A 21760-nucleotide genomic window follows, 5' to 3' on the forward strand; every position below is an offset into this window, starting at 1 on the left:
CCGTACCTTACCTCTCTCGTTATCTTATTTTATATGTCATAGGTTTCCCTGTTCCTTTAAAAAAAAAGTTGGTATCCAATTATTCCCTTCTCTTTATCTGCTAACTTCTCTTCTCTTTATCTCCAGTACTCCACTAATTCTTTATATTTGAGCTGCTAAGAACCCTGACGAAGATACCTCTACCAGACTGAAGCCCGAGCCTAGTGTCGTTCCCTGGGTAACCACCACTCTGTCACTAAAGAGGGTACAATCTAACTCTGTAAAAATTAGTAGGCTATTTTGACATTGTAAAACATTCTTAACAGGAAACCTGATCAAAAAGCGGATGACAATGGTAAGTTGTTAATGTTTTTACTTTTAATAATTGATCTCTAAACTCTAAAATAAATTGATGCAATTTATATTATATAACTCTAAAAATATAAAAACTAATTACGTCATTACCGCCCCCGATGGTAGATGCCACGTTACCGTGATTTATATATTTCGGGAACATGGTTTGTCATGTCATACATACTTTTTATAAAAGAAAAAAACGAGATTTGTGAAATATTGTAAAAACATGTTGAAAAACAAAAACTTATGACTAAAAATGTACATCTCCTAAACGAGCTGATTTTGATTGCAATTAGAAATCAGTCTTCACGTCACACGACTGAATACATTTGCGAAATAAATGTACACGATGTTCTCGCTTAAAAAACAACCGTTTTGAGGATAGTTGAATTAAACCGATGTTAGGCACCATTTTCAAAAAGCTCTAGTTTCCTTAAGAAACATGTTTCGGTAGTATGATTTACATCAAATCTATATAAAAAGACTTTTATTTGGTAATACTTTTCTCCTAAATAATACTTCCCTCGCATTAAAAATTTGTCTGACGATGTATTAGATAGTAGTTCAATGTCATATGCATTGTTCAATTTTACGACTAAATCATGAACGAAAGTGATATTTAATAAAATAATATTCTTAACATGCATGGTCATATAACATACTATTATAAATAGCTTTTAATGCAGCAGGATTACTATTGTTTAAACTTTAAAAACAAAGAATACCTATACTGATAAACGGTAAAAAAATGTAGTCGCTTTTGATCGTTAGATGTAATTATCATATATGTAATTATCATCTATATATCTTATTGTATTTTTTAATCACACTACTCTCAGTATATAAGAGCGTAAACTTAGAGTTTGATAGTAACAATTTTATGCCGGTAAAAGATGATACCAAAAGATATATGTGATCTATTAGAAGAGTCTTTAGATGAAAAGATAGAAAATTTTGAAATTCAGGAACTTGAAGGCAACCAACGAGGTCAGGGATATTTAGGTGAAATGGTGTTCTTTTCCTTGAAAAACAAAAATACCGGTGAAGATCATAATTTAGTGGTTAAACAATGTCTCGTAGGTTCTGAAAAAACTAGCAAATTTATGTCGATGTGTTTTAACAACGAAGTGCATTTTTATACCAAAGTGATTCCAGCTTTACAAGCGTTCCAAAAGTCTTATCCTAAGGTTGAAATTTTTAACAATATACCAAAATGTTTTGCAACGAGCTCAAAAAAAGGCAAAGAAAAACTTGTAATGGAAAATTTAAAGCTAAAAGACTATAAAATGCACCCTAAGAAGATACCCCTAAATAGTCAAATGTACGAAATTATTTTTAAAACTTATGGAAAGTTTCATGGAATTTCTTATGCTTTTAAACATTACCATCCTGAACAATTTAGCGAATTAGGCGCAGGATATCATAAGAATATGAAAACGTTTTTTAATCGAGGTATGTAATTTTTTATTTTCGGCTTTGTCATCGTTCACTTATCAAAATATTACTAAGTCATTCAGTACTAAACGTCTTACTTCACTCCCAGTTTAACTAATTCTACAGATTAGGCATGTCTTATTTTAACTGAGATCAGAGCTTCATGTTTGTTCATAGAGAAATCGGTTAGGCTTAAACATTAACAAAAATAGCATTTTTAAGGGATGATAATTTCTCAAGTTTGTTAATAAGCATATTGTCCCGAGTAAGTACTGTATCCGTAGGACGGTATATGCAAATTATATTAAATATGAAAGAGTTATTAGTAATAAGTAAGTGGATAATTTCCATACCGGGTATCTAATGTTTTAATACTGATGGAAAAAGTATTGGTAATGACAATGAAATTGAAAGGAAAAAAATGTGTGGGACTAAGAAGCGATGGAGCACGGGCAATGGCAGGCGCTTGTACTGGAATTTTTCCGAGGATCAAAGCCGTAGCACCAGAATGTGTTTGGGTGCATTATAGCATCTACAGAGAGGCTTTAGCTATCAAAAAAATGCCACTGCTTTTAACCGAATCTTTGCAATAGTGTGTAAAATTTATTAACTACATAAAATCTTGCCCATTGAACTCAAGAGTATTTTCTGCTTTGTGCAAAGAAATGGGAAGTGAACATAAAAATCTTCTTTTAAAGTGCGAAGTGTGCGTTGGCTATCAAACGGGAATGTTTTAAAAATACTTATTGATGAAGGTAAAAATTTTGATATTCTTAGAACAACATCCACCAACGGCTAGGGATGCAATATTTCAATTTAAAGACAGTTTTCATGATGTTAATTAATTAATCAAGGTAGCTTATCTTCGTGATATTTTTGACTTCTTAAACAATTTAAATATGACATTACAAGGTAGCAATGTTACTGTATTTAAAGTACAAGAGAATGTGGAAGCTGCAATAAAAAAACTTAATTGGTGGATATATCGCGCGGAATCAGGAAACTACAAAGCTTTTACAAAGATAACGTAAATATAAAAAGAGTATAACGTTAATTTATTTCCGAATGAAATTTCAGCGGCTTTTAAGGAACACCTACTAGAACTGGAGGCAAATCTGAAGGAATATTTTCTCCCCATACACAGCAACAAAGCATGAATAAGGAATCCATTTACAATGGACGTAGGATCCAAGACAGGAGTTACGGATTTAGATATCAAGTCTGTAATTTAACTTTTATACGATAGGGCACTCAAAGACATATTTGACGGCTGATAGAGATTTGGCTGTTTTGCTGCCAGGAGTACCCAGTTTTAGCAGAAAACGCAATAAAGTTTCTAATTCTCCTTGTTACTACCTATAAAAGTGGGAGATGGGGTTTTTAATACTGGTTTTCCTCAAAAATAAATTAGGAGGATAAAATTAACATCTTTTCCTCCAAACGTGAAATTTTTAGTTAAGCAAAAACCACTGCATACTTCTCATTAAAAAAGTATTTGATATTTATTTTGTTTTATTACATTTTTGTTTTTGAGCTAATGATTCTTTATTAAAATACATGTTTTCTTGTACACACACACCAAGGTATAAAAAAAATTAGTGGGTCACGAAGGATAAGCACAAAAATAACCGAGCCAAGGAAAAAAAAGTTTGGGAAACGCTGTTGTAGGAGATTAACTTTTTTGTATTAGTTATGTTGGCATTTTTACACGAATTCCAAAGAAAAAACATAATGACCCACGACCTTTAAAACCCGAGTTAGCCCTATTTTTTTTCAAAAATTCACCGGAGCTTTGTTTATAAGCAATAATTAATATAAAAAGAACCATTTAAAATATTAAAAAATCATATTTAGAAAAAAAATTAAAACGATTCATTTAAAATTACCCCAATGCATAAAGCGCTAAAGATAAAGGGTTTAAAAACCAAACGATTTTAGAATTCCAAAAACTGAATTCATAAATTTCTAAAAGTCGCAATATGTCAGGTTTTAGTCAACGAAAATTGATGTTTTTTTTTTTAAATTTGGAGTTATTTTAAATATTTTTAGGTTTAAAATCACAGTTATTATGCAAACCTATTTTCCAATAAATAATGACGGTATTAGATTTTTATTTCGATGCAGGGCGGCAACAAGCCGCTTATACGTATTTCAACCTCTTTAGGTCTCATCAGAGCGGCATATGCCACTGCTCTAAATCGGAACAAAATCTATCCCGTCTTAGGACAATAATTATCGAAATAATTATTTACAGAAGTAACAACGCCATCTAATATCAATAAGAGAAATCATAAGATTTCTTACCTGGCGAAACTGAATTCAAATGTTTACCACTGGGCTTGCTACAACTTGCAAAGCAAACAGATTGATGAATTGGTCGCCAAGGGAATCTAAAATATGCATTCCACAAGCCGTTCATCATGGTCAAAGTTCCAGGCGCGTAATAGAGGGCAAGTCAAGAAAAGTCGCTTCTTTGCCGAATAAAGTATACTATTTTTTCTTCAAACGTATCAATTTTCAACCATAAATAGTACAATTCATACGCTATTTTTACTCGAAATTAACTGTGACAACTATCAAAGTCGTCTAGATGTTAGAAATTAAAATAATTAAGTCGTCGGTGGGATTTGCGTCTCCCTGGTTACAGTTGTTTGACAGTTGTTTGCAATTATTAAAGACAGCTTATTGTTGTTGCAACCGCAAGCGCAAATTTACTGCGAAAATGGAAAACCTAAACGAAATTGAGTCCGCAGCTAATTATGCAGTAGCACGTTTGGGGCCCTCCAAGTCCGGAATAAAGTATCGGTTAGCGTACAAGCACTTCCAAGAGTGGTGCGATACAAGAGGAGTACGGCAAGTTACCGAAGACGTTTTACTGGCATATTTTAATATAATGGAAAATGAAAATAAATGGAAATCTTCTACAATGTGGTCACGATACTCTATGATAAAATCCGAGTTAGTTATTAGAAAAAATGTGGATATAAGCAAATTTTTAAAGTTACGTGCCTTTCTGAAAAAAACAAGCGAAGGATATACTGCAAAGAAGTCTAAAGTTTTCACTAAAGACGAGTTTGATAAATTTTTGTTTGAAGCGCCAGATAAGTTGTATTTAGGATTAGTAGATAAGGATAGTAAAAAAAAACTATATTGCAAAGCATGTAGTATACTCTACTAAATTATAAAAATATTTCAGATTGTTTTGTTAATTGGGGTTACCGGCGCCTGTCGATGCGACAAAATGGTAAAAATGAAGACTATGGACATTGAGGATAAAGAAAATGTAATAATTATCAAAATCCCAGACAGTAAAACACGACAAATTAGATCTTTTACGATAATTGGTCAAAACTACATTAAACTGTATAAAAAGTATGCATCACTGCGGCCTGAAAATTTCACAGAAAACCGATTTTTTATCAAGTACCAAAATGGAAAGTGTTACCGAAGCGTCATGGGAGTACATTCGATCAGCGCAGTAGCCCAAAAAGTAGCTAGTTATTTAAATTTAAACGATGCAAGCGCATACACGGGTCACTCTTTACGACGAACTTCAGCAACACTTTTAATTGATGGAGGCGGAAATCTAGAATGCCTCACACGACATGGGGGCTGGAAATCAAGCACGGTTGCCGAAGGATATATAGAGGATTCAATAAGAAATAAAAACGATAATGCTCAAAAAATTTTAAACCCTCATGATTCGCCAACATCGGGAATGATTGCTGAAAGTTGTTCTCGACCATCAGTATCATCAACAATTACCAATGCGTATCAAGAGTCGGGCACATTTTTGCACGGTTTCAATTTTGAAAATGCCTCATTAACTAATTGTACTTTTAATATTACTATAAATAAAAATGATGTTTAATTGTTGTTAATGACATTTGTATTGTTGCTTTGTGACATGTTTCATATTGTTGCCATGACAACATTTTTCCCTCCGCCGTAAAGAAATGGGAAAAAAAACTGCTGCCAGCGGAGACATCAAACTTTGACAGGATCAAGTTAGATAAGTAATGTCATCATTATTTGACGTTTGAGGAAAAAAATCTAATACCGTCATTATGTTTTATTTCTTTACTCTGTTTGGAGTACAAGAAACTGAATTCACTATGAATTTTGACCATGACGAACGGCTTGTGGAATGCAAATTTTAGATTCCCTTACCGACCAATTCATAAATCTGTTTGCTTTGCAAGTTTTAGAAAGTACAGTGGTAAAGATTTGAATTCAGTTTCGCCAGGTAAGAAATCTTATGATTTCTCTATATTACAATATTTAACATAAATTTTATAATCACTAAAAGCTTTAATTTGATAAAACAAGCGTTTCTCTGTAATTTGATGCTTTTAGAATTTATGTAGACCTAATAGTTTACGCATAATACCGTTGTAGATAAGAGCTTTCTGGAATAAGCAATTTCAATTCTGAACGGAAAGTACTGGTCCCAGTTTCGTTGGTGATTAGACACCATGTTTTCCAAATACTTACCAACTGTCTTATTCATTCGCTTTACTATTCCATCCGATTACGCATGATAGGCTGTAGTTTTTGTTTTCTTCATGCCTAGCCTATTGCCAATTTCCTGGAATAGATTTCTATCTAAGTTCCTTCCTTAATACCTGAACTTCTCCTCCGAACCTAATACATCGCCGAAGACATACCATTTATAATTATATGCAACACACAATACACAAACACATAACACATACTCATAATACACAAACGTATAATAGATAAACAAATAATACAAAAACACACAAAACAGTCAGAATTTGATACCCTGAGGGTACAAACCCTATCCTCAAATCTTTTTGAAAAACATAACATGCTAACAACATGTTGGTTATCTAGATTATTTAAATATTCTTTTTTGAAAACGATTTCTGCAGTGGAAATCAAAACGTCAAACACTAGTTAAAATTTATTTTTCATTGCAATTACTTATGACTTAAACCCAATATAAACATATTATTTAACTGTGAAATTTAATGTTCTGATAAGATTTAAAGAGCTGTTTTAATTCAAAACTTATTGTTTAAACGTAAGAATGAAATATATAAGTTATATTATTTAAATACATTAAATAAAAGTAAAGTATTAACGTAAACAATAGTCTTACTGTTTTATAATAAAAATAGTGAAGAATAATAGTTTTATTACCCTCATTGTCTAGAATGTTCATTCTGATGAACAATAGCTGCACAATACTGACTCTTTTTTTTTTCTATGTGCTTCACAAACAAATAACGTTAATTTTTTTTCTTACATTATGGGAGACTTAAAAAACCTGCCGCGTTTTCTTCGTAGATTTATTTCCAATGGTAATATCTGCTGATTTGTAAGATTTTCAGTGTTGATCCCACAGTCTTTAAGAGCTGACACCACATGCAATTTGTGCTTTTTTTTATTTTGCACTCAGTTCCAAATTATTGCGAGTAAGGAAACTGTAGGAAGAAAGATCGTTGTCGCCAACTAATAGCATTTTTTTTTTTTTTTTAATGGCTTTGGCTTGAAACCTTTAGCCACGTAATTACATATAGATATTAGTATTCATTCATACAGGATTGTACAAGGAGGACACTTTTCACGCTCAGGGATTCATCAAAACGGCTTTATTGTAACAAACAAGACATAAACCACGGTTAGGTAGGTGGGCAACATATATGGTAAACATACAAAGGAAATATTCACGCATACGATCAATTTTATACTCATACCTTTAATTTAATTTTTGCAAGAAATATCATAATTATTTTAAAGATTTTTATATTGTCTTCACTTAATAAAAGATTTACGTTTAATGGTGTACTTAAACCCTCTTTTATCAATTATTTTAGCAATATGTGATTTAAATCAGCTATACTAGTCCCACACTCACATCGGTCTGTTGGGAGAACTCCTATTTTATGTAGATGTTTCGGAAAACATCCATGATTTACTTTTAATCTTAATACAGTTGACACTGTGTTTCTGCTTAGTGTGACATCTTTGTAAAATTGTTTTACATCTACTGTTGGTTGTAATTTGTATAAATTAGTGCCCCTGCTTTCACCAAACTGAATCCATTGTCTGTCCCATTTAAATTTAATATGTTGTTTGATATAGGCAAGTAGGTCACATGTGTTGAATTATTCTACCAACTAATAGCAATAATATATACAATACATATAACACATTCAAAACATAATTATTATGAAAAATATCTGCCATATTTCTTACACATCTTTTGCATCTTTAGCTCTTTTTTTGGACCGGGTAAATGCAAAACAATATTTTTAAAGAGGTCTAATGGCTGTGAGTACCATTTAAAACCATTTCGAATAGAAATATATATATATATATATATATATATATATATATATATATATATATATATATATATAGCCATCGATTATTTCGTTGAAAAGCGGAAAAACAAACGCACATAAAACAATATTAACAGTTCAGATACCAACTAGGCAACGACCGCCAACGACAAACAAATAGCAATTATTAGTCCAGGGCACAGGGACAAACTTCAGTTAGTTCGTCTACCGTCAATGGACATACAGAGAAAGTCCAAGGTATTTTTTTCCATTAATTTGCAGACAACAAAATGCATTTAGAACGTCTTTCGTAACATAAAATGGTAGCTCTATATATATAGTTTGCACTGTCATCTTTGGTTTAAAATTTAAAAAAATGGACAAAATGCATATAGAAAGTCTGCTACTCATTTTACATATTGTGGTTTATCTTTGTAGGTCTCATGAAACAAGGAATCCGCAGTAGTTGTAACAGCGTAAAAGAATTTTTAGAAGAGGAAGAAGAAATAAAAATTATCGATAGTTTTAAAAAATATTGTGATATCGGTCCTCAAATGTTTCTTGATGCACTTGAATACAAAAGTCCATATTCAGTTTTTATCCACGGTGACTGTTGGAGTAATAATATGATGTTCAAATACAATGTAAGTAAATTAATAGATATGGTACTGTGAAAGACGGAAGGCTGTATCATATCGAAATTTTCGCTGAATGTCATCATTCTCTAGACACATTCTCATACAAAAGATTTGTAATTTGTTGTCATATAAAGATAATAATGATTTTTCATAATATACTTTTTTAATAAATACATACATTCACCGGAACAAAAACCGGACAAAATTGCTGTGATCTTTTGATTTTTCTTCGGTTCTTTTTACAAATTTGGCAAACATTAAACACGGTTTAGCATTAATCAATAAAAAATTGTTTTAACGGCAAAAGTCGTTTGAATTAAAATTTTTTAGATATTATTAGAAAATCTCAATAATGAAGTTATAATTTTACTCTTAGTTCAGTTTTATAAGTAGGTTGTACATTTTAAATTATTTTTACTAAGATATTTCTCAAAAGAATTTCTTCAAAATCAAGAAATATACATATGGACCAAATTCATACAAGAACTCTTTGATGATGAATCACATTAGATGAAGTGGAAAAAGCAATATCACAACTAAAAGATATCAAAGCTCCTGGACTTGACAACGCATATGCTGAACTCAAAGCTATTTAACACCGTCGGTACTGAACGACTAACAAAAATGTTCAATGACATATTTAATCGGAGTAATACCACTAATACCAAGATCATGGCTGAAGTCAACGTTTAGTGCTCTACCAAAGAAAACAAACTTAGTATCCTTCAATGATATCCGGACCATCAGCTTAATGACCCACATTTGAAAGTTATTTCTAAAAATCATATATCAAGGGATATAATAGACTACGCGAATAAAAAGTCAGCCATACACAGTTTGGTTTTCGGAACGCAGTGGGTACGAAAGAGGCTCTCTTTTGCATACAAGTGCTATTTCAACGATGTAGAGTATTTTTAAAAATTATACACCGGAAAATACACAACAAACTTGAGAAGGACATAAGTGACACACAATTTGAATTTAGAAATGCACTGGGAACGAGGGAAGCCCTGTTCGCTGTGAATGTACTTGTGCAAAGGTGCATGGATGTTATTCAGCCAGTATGTGTTTCTTGCATTACAACAAAGCCTTCGATAAGGTCAGACATAACCGTCTTATCGAATTACTTGAAAAGAAAAACTTAGATTTGAGAGACATCAGGATTATTATCGCTATCTGTTATAATCAGATCGCTGTGGTAAAAGAGAACAACGTCTTTTCAAATGAAATACAGATTGAGAGGGGCGTCAGGCATGGCTGTGTCCTGTCTCCTACTTTGTTTAATTTTTATTCAGAAGAAAATAATCCAGGAAGCACTAGAAGAATTAACTGTGGGAATAAAAGTAAATGGCCGACCAATCAATAATATACGGTTTCCAGACGACACTATTTTATTAGCGGAATGTCTTGAGGAATTACAACAAATGGTTGACAGAGTGGTAGAAGTCAGTAAAGAAAACGTCCCTAAACACAAAAAAGACACAATTTATGTTAATTACAAAAGCCCAACAGCGCCAAGAAAACATAACAATACATGGAGAACCAATTAAAAAAGTTGAAAAATATAAATATCTGGGTACAACAATTAACGAAAATAATGAGTACACAGAAGAGATTAAGGCAAGAATAGGACGGGCAAGAAATTCTTTCAACAAACTGAAAAAAGTACTCTGCAGTGGGAACATTTCAGTTTCTTTAAAGATAAGACTTCTGAGATGCTACGTGTTATTTTATGGGTTGGAGGCTGGGACTTTAAAGAAAGATCTTTCGGACAGATTGGAAGCCTTCGAGATATGGGCCTACAGAAGGATATTAAGAATTAGTTGGGTGGATAGTCACGAATGTCGAGGTGTTGAGAATAATGGGAAAAGATAAAGAGGTTTTAAATACAATTAAAGTCAGAAAACTGCAATATCTGGGACATGTCATGAGGGGCTAGTGTTATAACTTGTTGCAATTAATAATGCAAGAATTATTACAGGGCAGAAGGAGTCGCGGAAGAAGACGCATCTCCTGGTTGAATAATTTGAGAGCTTGGTTTAACTGCACTTCTGCTGACCTCTTTAGAGCAGCGGTGTCGAAAGTGCGAATTGCCATGATGGTTGCCAACCTTCTTAGAGGAGATGGCACGTGAAGAAGAAGAAAGAGAATAGCGATATTTATGTATGCTTCATTGATTACCATAAAGCTTTCGATACAGCAAAACACGACAAGCTGATGGAGATATTAACAAATATTGCAATAAACACCTGTGGTCTAAGAATTATTAGCAGTCTTTACTGGAATCAAACATCGTCTATCCGTACAGTTGCATGAGAATCCGGTGATATAAAAATCAAACATTGGTTTCGACAGGAATGTATACTATCACCCTTGTTGTTCAACATATACTCAGAGAAAATCTTTCAAGAAGTGGTAGACGATGTTGAACCCGGAATTCGAATTAATGGAGAATGTATCAATAACCTCAGATACGCGGATGATACGGTGGTATTCGCTGACAGTTATGAAGCCCTCCAGGGGTTAATGAATAGAATCACAGAAGTGAGTCAAAGATATGGACTTTGACTGAACATTAAGAAAAGAAGTGAGATGATTTTTACAGAAGAATAACAAATTGAAAGAATCAGTGTGAATGGTCGACCAATAGAACGAATAAAACCATACATGGTACGAACGTCAATGAAAATTGGGACCATTCCCTAGAAATAAAATGTAGAATAGAGAAAGCAAGATCTGCATTTCAAAAAATGGCTAAGCTACTCAAATGCCATAAAAATCAGGTTACTACGATGTTATATCTCTTCTATACTGTTGTACGGAGTTAAGTCGTGGAGTAGCACAGCCGCTACCTGCAAGTTAATTGAGGCTATCGAAATGTTGCTTTATCGTCGAATCCTAAAGATATCTTATACCAACTACGTTACTAACCAGGACGTTTATTAAGAATGCATAAAGTAGAAGAGTTATTAAATACAATAAAAACAGCCAAAATCGAATACCTCGGTCACATCTTGAGGAACAGCGAAAGATATGGTTTGCTGCAATTAATTCTGCAAGTAAAACGGAGACTAGGAAGGCGAAGGATTTCCTGGCTGAAAAATACACGTACGTGGTTTAACACAACAACCACAAATCTTTTCAGTGCAGCAGTTTGAAAAATACAGATTGCCATGATGGTCGCCAACATCCGAAACGGATAGACACTATATGAAGAAGAAGACATTTCTGTTTATTGATGTCAAAAGTGTTTATTATTATCGGGCTTGTGAAAATTTCAGGCAATTTCAAGATATATTTAAGTCAGTAAAAGAACAGGCCCGAAACGCTAGATATTAGGAAGCTTTCCAACAATAATATTAAACAACAGATGCAGGAGAATTTAAATACCGAAATATCAAAAATCTTTAAAAATAACAATGAACCGCTGGAAAAGTGGAGTGAAATTAAAGAAGAGATTAGGACTTCAAGCACTAAGTTTTTACTACCTGATAAGAGAAAAAAGAAAGACTGGATGACTGCAGAAATCCTTGACATGATGGAAGAGAGACGGATATATAAAACTAAAGATACTGCCAAATACCGCGAAACCCATAGACGAATTAGAGCTGAGATAAGAAAAACTAAAGAGAAATGGTTCTCGGAGAGATGCGAAGAAATCGAACAGTGCGAAAAGGTATACGACTATCACAATATGCATAAGAAGATAAAGGAACTCACAACAAAGAAAAGCTACAATATTTTATCGAAAGGGCTATGCGATGATAATGGAAATCTACAACAAGACCCCGACAAAATAGTTATGATCTGAGAAACTTATGTGGAACAACTGTTTAATGATGACCGTCCTAGTGGGTATACACTGAGCAATGATGATACTGGCCCTTCTATTCTAAAATCAGAAGTGGAGAATGCTATAAAGGGTCTTAAAAATAACAAAAGACCAGGCAACGATAACGTATACGGGGAAGTATTGAAAATGCTATGCGAAACAAACAGTCAATTTCTAGACTCACTCGTCAGACTCTTTAATAATATTTATAACAGCGGGGAGTTTCCTGAAGACTGGCTAGAGTCAACTTTTGTTGCCATACCGAAAAAACCAGAAGCAAAGTCTTGTAATCAACATCGGATGATAAGTCTAATTAACCACTTCTTTCGAAGGCATATACCAAGGTTATTTACAACAGAATAACCAAAAAATGCGAGGATAACATTGGAGATTCGCAGTTTGGGTTTCGGAATTCTCTTGGGACAAGAGAAGCACTTTTTAGTCTACAGGTACTCATCCAGCGCTGCAGAGATATGAACAAAGACGTGTACATATGCTTTATAGACTACGCAAAAGCATTCGATAACGTAAAGCACGAAAAGATAATTGAAGTTCTCCATAAGATCGGAGTCGACTACAGAGACATTCGAACAATAGCGAGTCTCTATTGGGGCCAAACAGCTAAAGTGAAAGTAGGATCTACATTGACCAATAAAATTGAGATCAAGAAAGGTGTACGACAGGGCTGTATCTTGTCTCCTATTGTCTTTAATATATACTCAGAAGAAGTATTTAAGACAGCGCTGGAGGAAAGCACAGAAGGCATAAAGATAAATGGAGAAATAATTAATAACATAAGGTATGCTGATGACACTGTGATTCTAGCAACTAGCATGGAGGAACTGAGTTGCCTAATGAGTAAGATACAAAAAACAAGTGCACAATACGGACTCAGACTAAATATCACAAAAACCAAATGGATGTTAGTAAGTAAAACCCAACAACCACCACAGCAACTGATATTAGACAATGAAAGAATTGAACACGTGGATTCGTACATCTACTTGGGAACAACAGTTAACTCAAATTGGGATCAAGCGAAGGAAATACGTATAAGAGTAGAAAAGGCAAGAGCATCGTTCACTAGCATGAAGCAAATTTTCACCTCTAAAAGCCTCACCCTACCTCTCAAAATTCGACTTCTGAAATGTTATGTATTCCCGGTTTTGTTATATGGAATGGACGCGTGGACAATGACCGCAACATTGATGAAAAAAGTAGAGGCCTTCGAAATGTGGGCTTACCGACGTATATTACGTATATCCTGGACTGATCACGTGACCAACGAAGAGGTACTACGCTGGATAGGTAAAGAGAGGAAGGTAGGAATAAGTATAAAGAAAAGAAAGTTGGAATACTTGGGTCACGTTATGAGACATAATAAATATAGAGTACTACAACTGATCGTTCAAGGGAAAATAGACAGCAGAAGGGGTCCAGGGAGGAGAATACACTCGTGGCTCCAAAACTTGCGGCAATGGTTCGGATTGTCATCTGCTGAACTATTCAGATCTGCCGTAAACAAAGTCAGAATAGCCATGTTGATTGCCAACGTTCGGAACGGACAAGGCACATGAAGAAGAAGATTTAAGTGCAGAAATGGCTGCATCCTTGTTGCTCTTATTCTGGACGGAAGAAATCAAGTTTACGTAGCTAACAGATACGGAGTTTCAGTACATAGTGTATTTGCTTGTTTTTTAGAGACATGAGCCAGATATTCAGTCATTTCCATAACTACCCTTTCAGCAACCGGTTGTCCAATAATTTACTCTTTAACGCAAAATATTTTAATTGTATTGGTATAGCCTTCTAAAAAACAAATTTTAAACAGCTTTAAAATTTATGACGTTTTTCTTTCATGTACTGTCAAAACGATAACTTGCCTCTAAACGAATCTATCGTTTCATCAATGCAAACGGTTGACTCTGGAATCATACATCTATGAAAATAAGTATTTATATCATTAAGAAGACATTTAATGCAGTCTGTTATTTTCAGATCACTTCTCATTGTTTGCTAGATAAAACATGCGCAAGAGCAATTCGAACCGATTTTGGGGCATGTATTTAGCAACATCACTTTTAGGTGAAAATTTGCGCCAGTAATCAGATAATAATGGCTTTAAGTCTAGTCCCATCCAAAGAAGGAGCGCTATAAATGTACGCATTTTATTGTAGTTTGTCTCTTTCCAATAAGTAAAACGTGACTCTTTCGTAATTGTTTCATTTACTATTCCAGTACGCATTTGTTGCTCTGCATACCTATGTGTTTCGAGGACAATCACATTTACATCTTACAAACATCTTCGGAGACAAACAGTTCAAAGTAGAATAGTTCTTTCTTATCAGCTATTTCGTTTTTCTTATTTTCAGGAATGGCAAAGTTTAAAGGACAATCGAAAGTTGCAAAATTTTCAGATCCCCAGTTTGAATCTTGTAAAGAATTTTCGTCTGGCCTAATAGTGTCTGCCAAAAAATCATCATCTTTAGTCAAACAACTTTCTGATTCTTTCTCCATTACTCGGGATGATTGAACACGAAATGGTTCTGCAGAAGTATTAAGTTTTATGTTTCCTACAAAAGAATATTTCAGATAATGCTTACTTTATTTATTATGTGCAATTCAAAGTTTTGTGATAAGTGAAATGATATATTTATAATAGGTAGAATAAATGTAAATTCATTTGTGTGAAGCCAATCTAATTCTAAAAAAAATTAGAATACATAAACTAAAATTTTAATAAAGATTTTAGTGAACAAACCTTTTCTTAAAATTTTGTTTTTTTCCCTAGCCCTACCTGTCGTAAGAGGCGACTAATGGGTAGGAATCGAAAAGTGGAGAGCCGTCGCTTAAGGTGTCGGGTCTATAGAAATGCACTCGGGTCGCTTAGACGTCACTCTCACCGGTCTACACTCCTAGTATCCGAGACAAGACTCTCGTGGGACCACTCTACTCTCATTCCAAAAGAACCAGGTGAGGTTGAAGGAGCTGAGCCCGTATGCACCTCTTTTGGCCCACACCACCATCAGGGGCGCCGGTGTCTCGGCACGTACCTACCTTGGAGATTTAAGAGTGGTAGAGGAGAGATCTTCGACGGTGACCTGTCTACGTGCGAGGTGGAATTCCTCTGCCTGCGTCACCTGTCCGCCCCTGGGGGACTAACGGATAGGTGTACGTAATCGCAACATAGGTACTACGGGGAGGGTGGAGCCCCGCGATGGTTTATGCATCGCGCTACCCTCATTTGGTGTCAGACTCGTAGGGGCAGTGGAGTCGCTTACGGTCGTATGCCTTACAGGCCAGGAAGGCCAGGGTCCAGCCAATTTTATAATTGGAGGGTCACGAATTCAGCCATGTCAAAGTGCAGCGCTTAGCCTTGAGCCAGGTATCGGACCATAGACTTTGACTATAGTATTCGAGCTTAGTATTTTTTCGACCCTCGACCCTAGTACTCTACGATCGACACTATGAGGCGCCAACTAACAACCCTCGCTCCGACCATCGTATCGATCGCCAGGTAAAATAAATGCTTTATTTCAAAATGCGAGCGTTCATTGTCAGTGCTATGATCTAGGCGAGGATACGATGCGATGCGGTGGTCTAAATTACGAACGTACCTTAAGTGTTTCAGTCCAAATATAACCGCTTATATTAGGACAATTTTTATTTAGATCAGTATAAATTTTATCAAACTACTTAATGTTTTTTAGACACAATCACATTTTTATCATCTCAAACAAACTAATATAGATTGTTTTTTTATAACTCAGATATAGAAGATATTAAAATGTTTGACTTCCAAATGGCTGGGGTAGGTTCACCCATTTTGGATCTAACATACAGTTTCTACTCAGGAGCTGACGAAGAAAGCATATCCAATTTGGATCATTTCCTTGAAATCTATTACAAAAGTCTTAGTGAGACATTAAAGGATTATGGATGTAGTGCAGAAAAAGTTCTACCATTTACAGAATTAAAAAAAGAATGGAAAGAACATAACGCATTTGGCGTTTTATTGGGGTTACTAATATGGAATTTTAAATACTTGGAACAAAGTGAAGTAAGTTTTGTTTGCATATTTATACATTTACTTTTGGTATTATGTACTTCTTAAATATACTGTACTTTATATAATAAACAAGACAATTTGGTATATTCAAACGTGGTGCAAAAAATTATTTATACTTGATAAATTTCGTATCTATAAAATTGAAACAAGAGAAATAAAAATCAGATAATTTAGAAATACGAAATAAAGCAAATAAAATATATTCTTAATCATTTAATTACAGGAGTTAAATACAGTGAAAAGATAAAATTTTACTCCCCTGTCAACTTATTTATTTTAACCCTACAGGAAACACGTAAAAAAAATTCCACTATATCACACGTTAGGCCTGAGAGGTATATGGGTAACAAGTTTTAATTAACAATTATGCAGCAATACAACTAGTAGTTTAATATTATAAAATATCAGAAATACATCTCCTTATTAAATATTCCGTACTACAGTGGCTTTATACTGGAAACTTAAAATGCTCAAATCACAAGTTTTCGATAGAATTAGGAAGTCATAGGTTTTCACTACAATTAGGACATACGTAATTAGCATGTTGCAAACAAATGCAATAGGCGCCTTTTTTACAATAATATCTACTTCTTCTGTTCTTGTAAAATGTACCGGGTGGTCCAATAAGCCGATCTCTCGGCTATATATCAGAAACTATGTTATAATTTTAGGAGAAAAAATTCCAGTAAAAGTGACCAAGAGAAATCGCTGGAAATAACTTTCAAGTTTCTGGGTTAACCGCTAAGGGGCGTAACCTGTGAAGAAAATTTTGAAATCCAGTTTTTTGGGAAATATGCCCAATTATACCAAGTGTTAAATAAGTAAGCTAGAAAGAGGCCTAAATTCTGCACAAAGCTTTTCAAGTACTTTTTTTAAATTTTTTTAAATAAAGGGTGGGAGAGAGTGGTAAAGTATTTGTGGATAAATACCTATAACTTTGGTTTGGATTAACCGATTTTAACGAAATTAGTGTCATTAGAAAGAGTGTGGATGAATTAATTGACATCTACTATAAAATAATTGCATTTAGTTTTAATTGTCACAGGTAGAGGGTACTTTCGAATAGAAAAAATTTAAATTTGTTTTTCTTTAAAATGTTTAATGGAAATACCTATTTATTGTGAATTATAATGGAACTGGACTAAATTCGTAACAAAATAGCGTAAACCGCATGTTAATAGCTTTTGTCGAACTCGAGATATGAATGAAAACGCATAAACATAAGTAAGATAGTATTGACTCACCCTGTATTATAAATTAAATTAAAAATAAGTCAGTAGGTACTTTCAAATTTTTTTATAGCAGAAGAATCTTAATGTTGATACCTATTTTAACCATTGTTATTTCATATGATTAAAAATAGTATTTTCGAAACTAAGTAGGCTACGACAATGAATTTGACGGGGAGTTCATATTGTTTTTTTATTGACAGCATTCAAGACATTGTTAAGAAGTGTTATATTATAATTCGAATTGAAGATTGCACTTTTTTCAATAGATATTAATATTGGTAATATTAGTAATTAATTATCAGTACTAATAATTCGTGATGAGTATATCAAATGCGGGATTGTATCATATGATTTGAGTTTATTTAGAATATCACTAAAATGCCGCTATTGCCTCACGTATGTATACTGTAAGATATTCTGACAGAAGACATTATGACAAAGAAGTATTTGAAAGAAAGGCAAGGAGATTCAGAGAAACTGGTAGTTTTCATCGTACTTGTTTTAAACGACGTAGTAGAGAGAAACGACCAAAAATAATTCAATCAATAAAAAGAGGTTTAAATCTTTGTATGTAGGTATATTTAAAAACCCTTAAAAGGGCTACATAAAAAAACACAAACGTTTTCGGAATAATAATTTCATCATCAGGTTAATAAGCAGGTTAACATGCCTGAGCCACCAAAATATTAGGGTACAACCCTTTACAAAAAATTAAAGTTACCAAAAAATATACATGTTGTTGTTTAAAAGTGAGTGATGTTTAATATTTTATTAGATTTAACTTCAGGCAACACATAACCATGCCTCACGTGAGTACCAGCGTCCGGAGGGTAAACCTCTTCAAACGAACATCAGCTGGTAACTGAGTAACGGAGTTAATGCAATATCTTAATGCAATTGTTTTATAGTAGATGTAAATTAAATTATCCACACTCTTTCCAATGACACTAATTTCGTTAAAATCGGTTGATCCAAACCAAAGTTATAGGTATTTATCCACAAATACATTCCCACTCTCCCCCACCCTTTATTTGAAAAAATAAAAAGAAAGTACTTGAACAACTTTGTTCGGAATTCGGGCTTCTTTCTAGTTTTGTGGCGTACAAAACCGAATCTATATAAAAAAATTACAGAATGTACCAAATATAAATCAGACGTACACCCGGAAAGAAAAGTACTATACGGTGACAGTCTGGGAATGGCTCGCGGCTAGACAAAACAGTGGAGATGGTCGTGCGGTCCACAAAACAAAAAAAATCCGAAGTTATATCAGGGGCGCCAGGTAAATTGGCCCACAGCCTTCCCTACGTTGCTATTCAATAAACCACCAACTTACCAATAGGTTTACTACTAAAATACTAAGTAACAGTATACAACCTGAATAAATAAAAAAATAAATGAAATTGTCAGATTAGAATTTAGTCAATTTTAATAAATAGATTCCCAAGATAGTTGAAAATAAATACATACATACTACATATTACAATATTATTTAACTTTACCATAGGCTTAATAAAAAAATAATATAAAAATGCGGCTTCTACTTGCCTAACAAAAATTCATAAGTTATTTCTATTTAACAGAACAAAATGAAAGGTAAGACGTATCAAAAGTACCGGACGCTAAGGGGTGTGCGGTTCAATACCAACCAAAAAAAATAATTAACGCAAATAGGACACCACGTGAGCTCAAGTGCGTGCGCAGAAAATAATATAAAAAAAATAAATCTCAAATATATAACCCCCCCTTAGACGCAGTTTACAAAATTAAAATAGGTATGTGTAAATATTGAATTAATAAAATAAACCGCAAATTATCTTTAAAAAAAATCTGTAAAGTATTTGTAAATATGAAAATAAAAACTAACAGCAAATAATCTTTAAAAAAAAACTATTGTATTCCGCAAACCAAATTAGACGGTGCTTAAATCTTCCGTTGAAAATTAATTATCGATCCATACCTCGAATATTCATATACTTCACCGCGTGGAATTCCAGTTATAGTTCAGCGTGTCTTCAATCCAAAATCCCATACGATTGCCGATGTACATAGACTTGTGTGACAATGTTGAAAAGTTGAAAATTACAGCCAGATGGAAAAATACGAAGAAGAAGAAGCAGAAAAAAACAAACAAACCAACCAACCAACCCTGAAGCAAGAAAACATTAATTACCATCTGTGTCTAAAATAATTATTTGGAAATAAATATATTGATTTTAACACTTTGTTTATCTGCCTTTTGGCGATAATGGAGCAATACAAAAAAAAACTTGTCTCCGAACTTGAATGTATGAAAACTGATAAAAATGTGAATAGCTTTTTAGAGATGGGATAAAAAAAATAACTACAACTTTTTAATTAATTAAAAACGAAATGTTCTAACACTCACCCTTCTTAGCCAGATTAGGGGTTTGAAATATCCCAAATTGGACCGAAGCGTAGCCGGCTATTTGGACTCGTGATTAAGGCTAATTTCTTGATCTAAATACGACTCCCGGTATTCACGTGTACTGTAGATCCGCTTTTTTTAGCGAAATTGTGGATATTCCAAAAAAAACCCTTCCACGAAGGCAGCAAATCCCCTTGAATATCCACACGGTTCGGACTAGTCCAGATCCCACATGGAACAGCAGCAAAAGCAAAAAAACAAAAATGCCGTTTTTAATCTAGCCCAACCTTTCAGTAACACTCTCAAACCTGGAATCACTTTCTTTCCGTCGTCTTTCCGAACACTTGACAACTTGACACACGGAGGTCACCGAATAGTACCGAGATTCAAAAATTTCAATTTTATGATCCCAATTCTTCCAAGATAACTCTAGAAAGAACGATCTAAATTAGTTTCTTCACAAAAAAGAGGACGTGTTCCCTTAACTTCAGCACAATTTGCCAGACATTACCCCTATTTGAAAATTACTAATTTTATTTTCGCCACCTTGCTTATAATATATTATAGGCAACCGCTCTTACACGTCCTGAATTATTTAAATTTTGATAAAATAGAGGTGGGACTTTCTACTTTAAATTTGGAACGTAACAACACCTCCCTTTCCCAGAGGAAAATTTACGAGGAAAAACTAGACGAAGAAAATTTTCCCTCGCGCTAGCGACACACTACCTAAACTCTGAGCGAAGTCCACACAATCCACACAATCATCATCCACACCGTCTTCACCATGCGCAAGTACTTGGACAACGAAAGACATACCAACCTCAAACCACACGCACAAAGCAACAACTTACTTACAACACTTACTCCACTTCCACACAACAGTCATCTCTCATCGTATGAGATCAAGTAGAATAGTTTCAAATTCCAACGTCAATCTGACAACACTGATTTGGTCGGTTACTGGATGTTGCCCTTATTCGCGACCTCCCAGCTCTGGGGCATCGCTAGTACTTCACTATACCTCGCATAACATGAGTCCATAAGAAACTCTCCACCACTCGACTCTTACTGATACTGCGAGAAACATCTACCGAAACAGTAGTGTAATTCCAATTGTTCATTAAAATAAAAATGAGATAGGTCTTTCAGAATTTAAATCCGTATACAACGAAATTTAGTGAATCATCCAAAACTAAGCTATTATCCAACAAGATTCACCAAAACATAATTATGTGGCTTCGAAAAAATCCCAATTAAATAGAATGGCTTACTAACATCAAAACAAATCCCAACGCCATATCATCGAAGACAACATATTTCTGACCAAACCTAAGTGACATTCAATTCCATAAATCAAAAGAAATTAAGGCTACCGCAACCCTACGACTTCGTATTGGCTACCTAACACAAAAAAAAAACGAATCGGTTGACCATCCAAATACATCCTAAGAACCGATCATAGCCAACACTCAGTCATCCTTCACGGACACAACAAAAAAAAATAAATACAACCAAT

General features: G+C 34.0%; 1 protein-coding gene across 2 annotated transcripts in view; it reads left to right on the forward strand.

Annotated features, from left to right (window-relative positions):
* The first annotated feature begins 1108 nt into the window (after positions 1-1108).
* LOC140438416 (uncharacterized) overlaps positions 1109-21760 on the forward strand; it is a 32584-nt gene continuing 11932 nt past the window's right edge. The window contains exons 1-3 of one of the 2 annotated variants that reach the window (XM_072528096.1): positions 1109-1788; positions 8520-8723; positions 16313-16611. In XM_072528096.1, the coding sequence (XP_072384197.1) occupies positions 1230-1788; positions 8520-8723; positions 16313-16611 (1062 nt within the window). In that variant the 5' untranslated portion in view covers positions 1109-1229. The remainder of the gene's footprint in view (positions 1789-8519; positions 8724-16312; positions 16612-21760) is intronic. The other variant, XM_072528098.1, reaches the window with a different exon arrangement.

Source organism: Diabrotica undecimpunctata, chromosome 4 (genome assembly GCF_040954645.1).
Source record: "Diabrotica undecimpunctata isolate CICGRU chromosome 4, icDiaUnde3, whole genome shotgun sequence".
In the NCBI taxonomy this organism is placed as follows: Eukaryota; Metazoa; Arthropoda; class Insecta; order Coleoptera; family Chrysomelidae; genus Diabrotica; species Diabrotica undecimpunctata.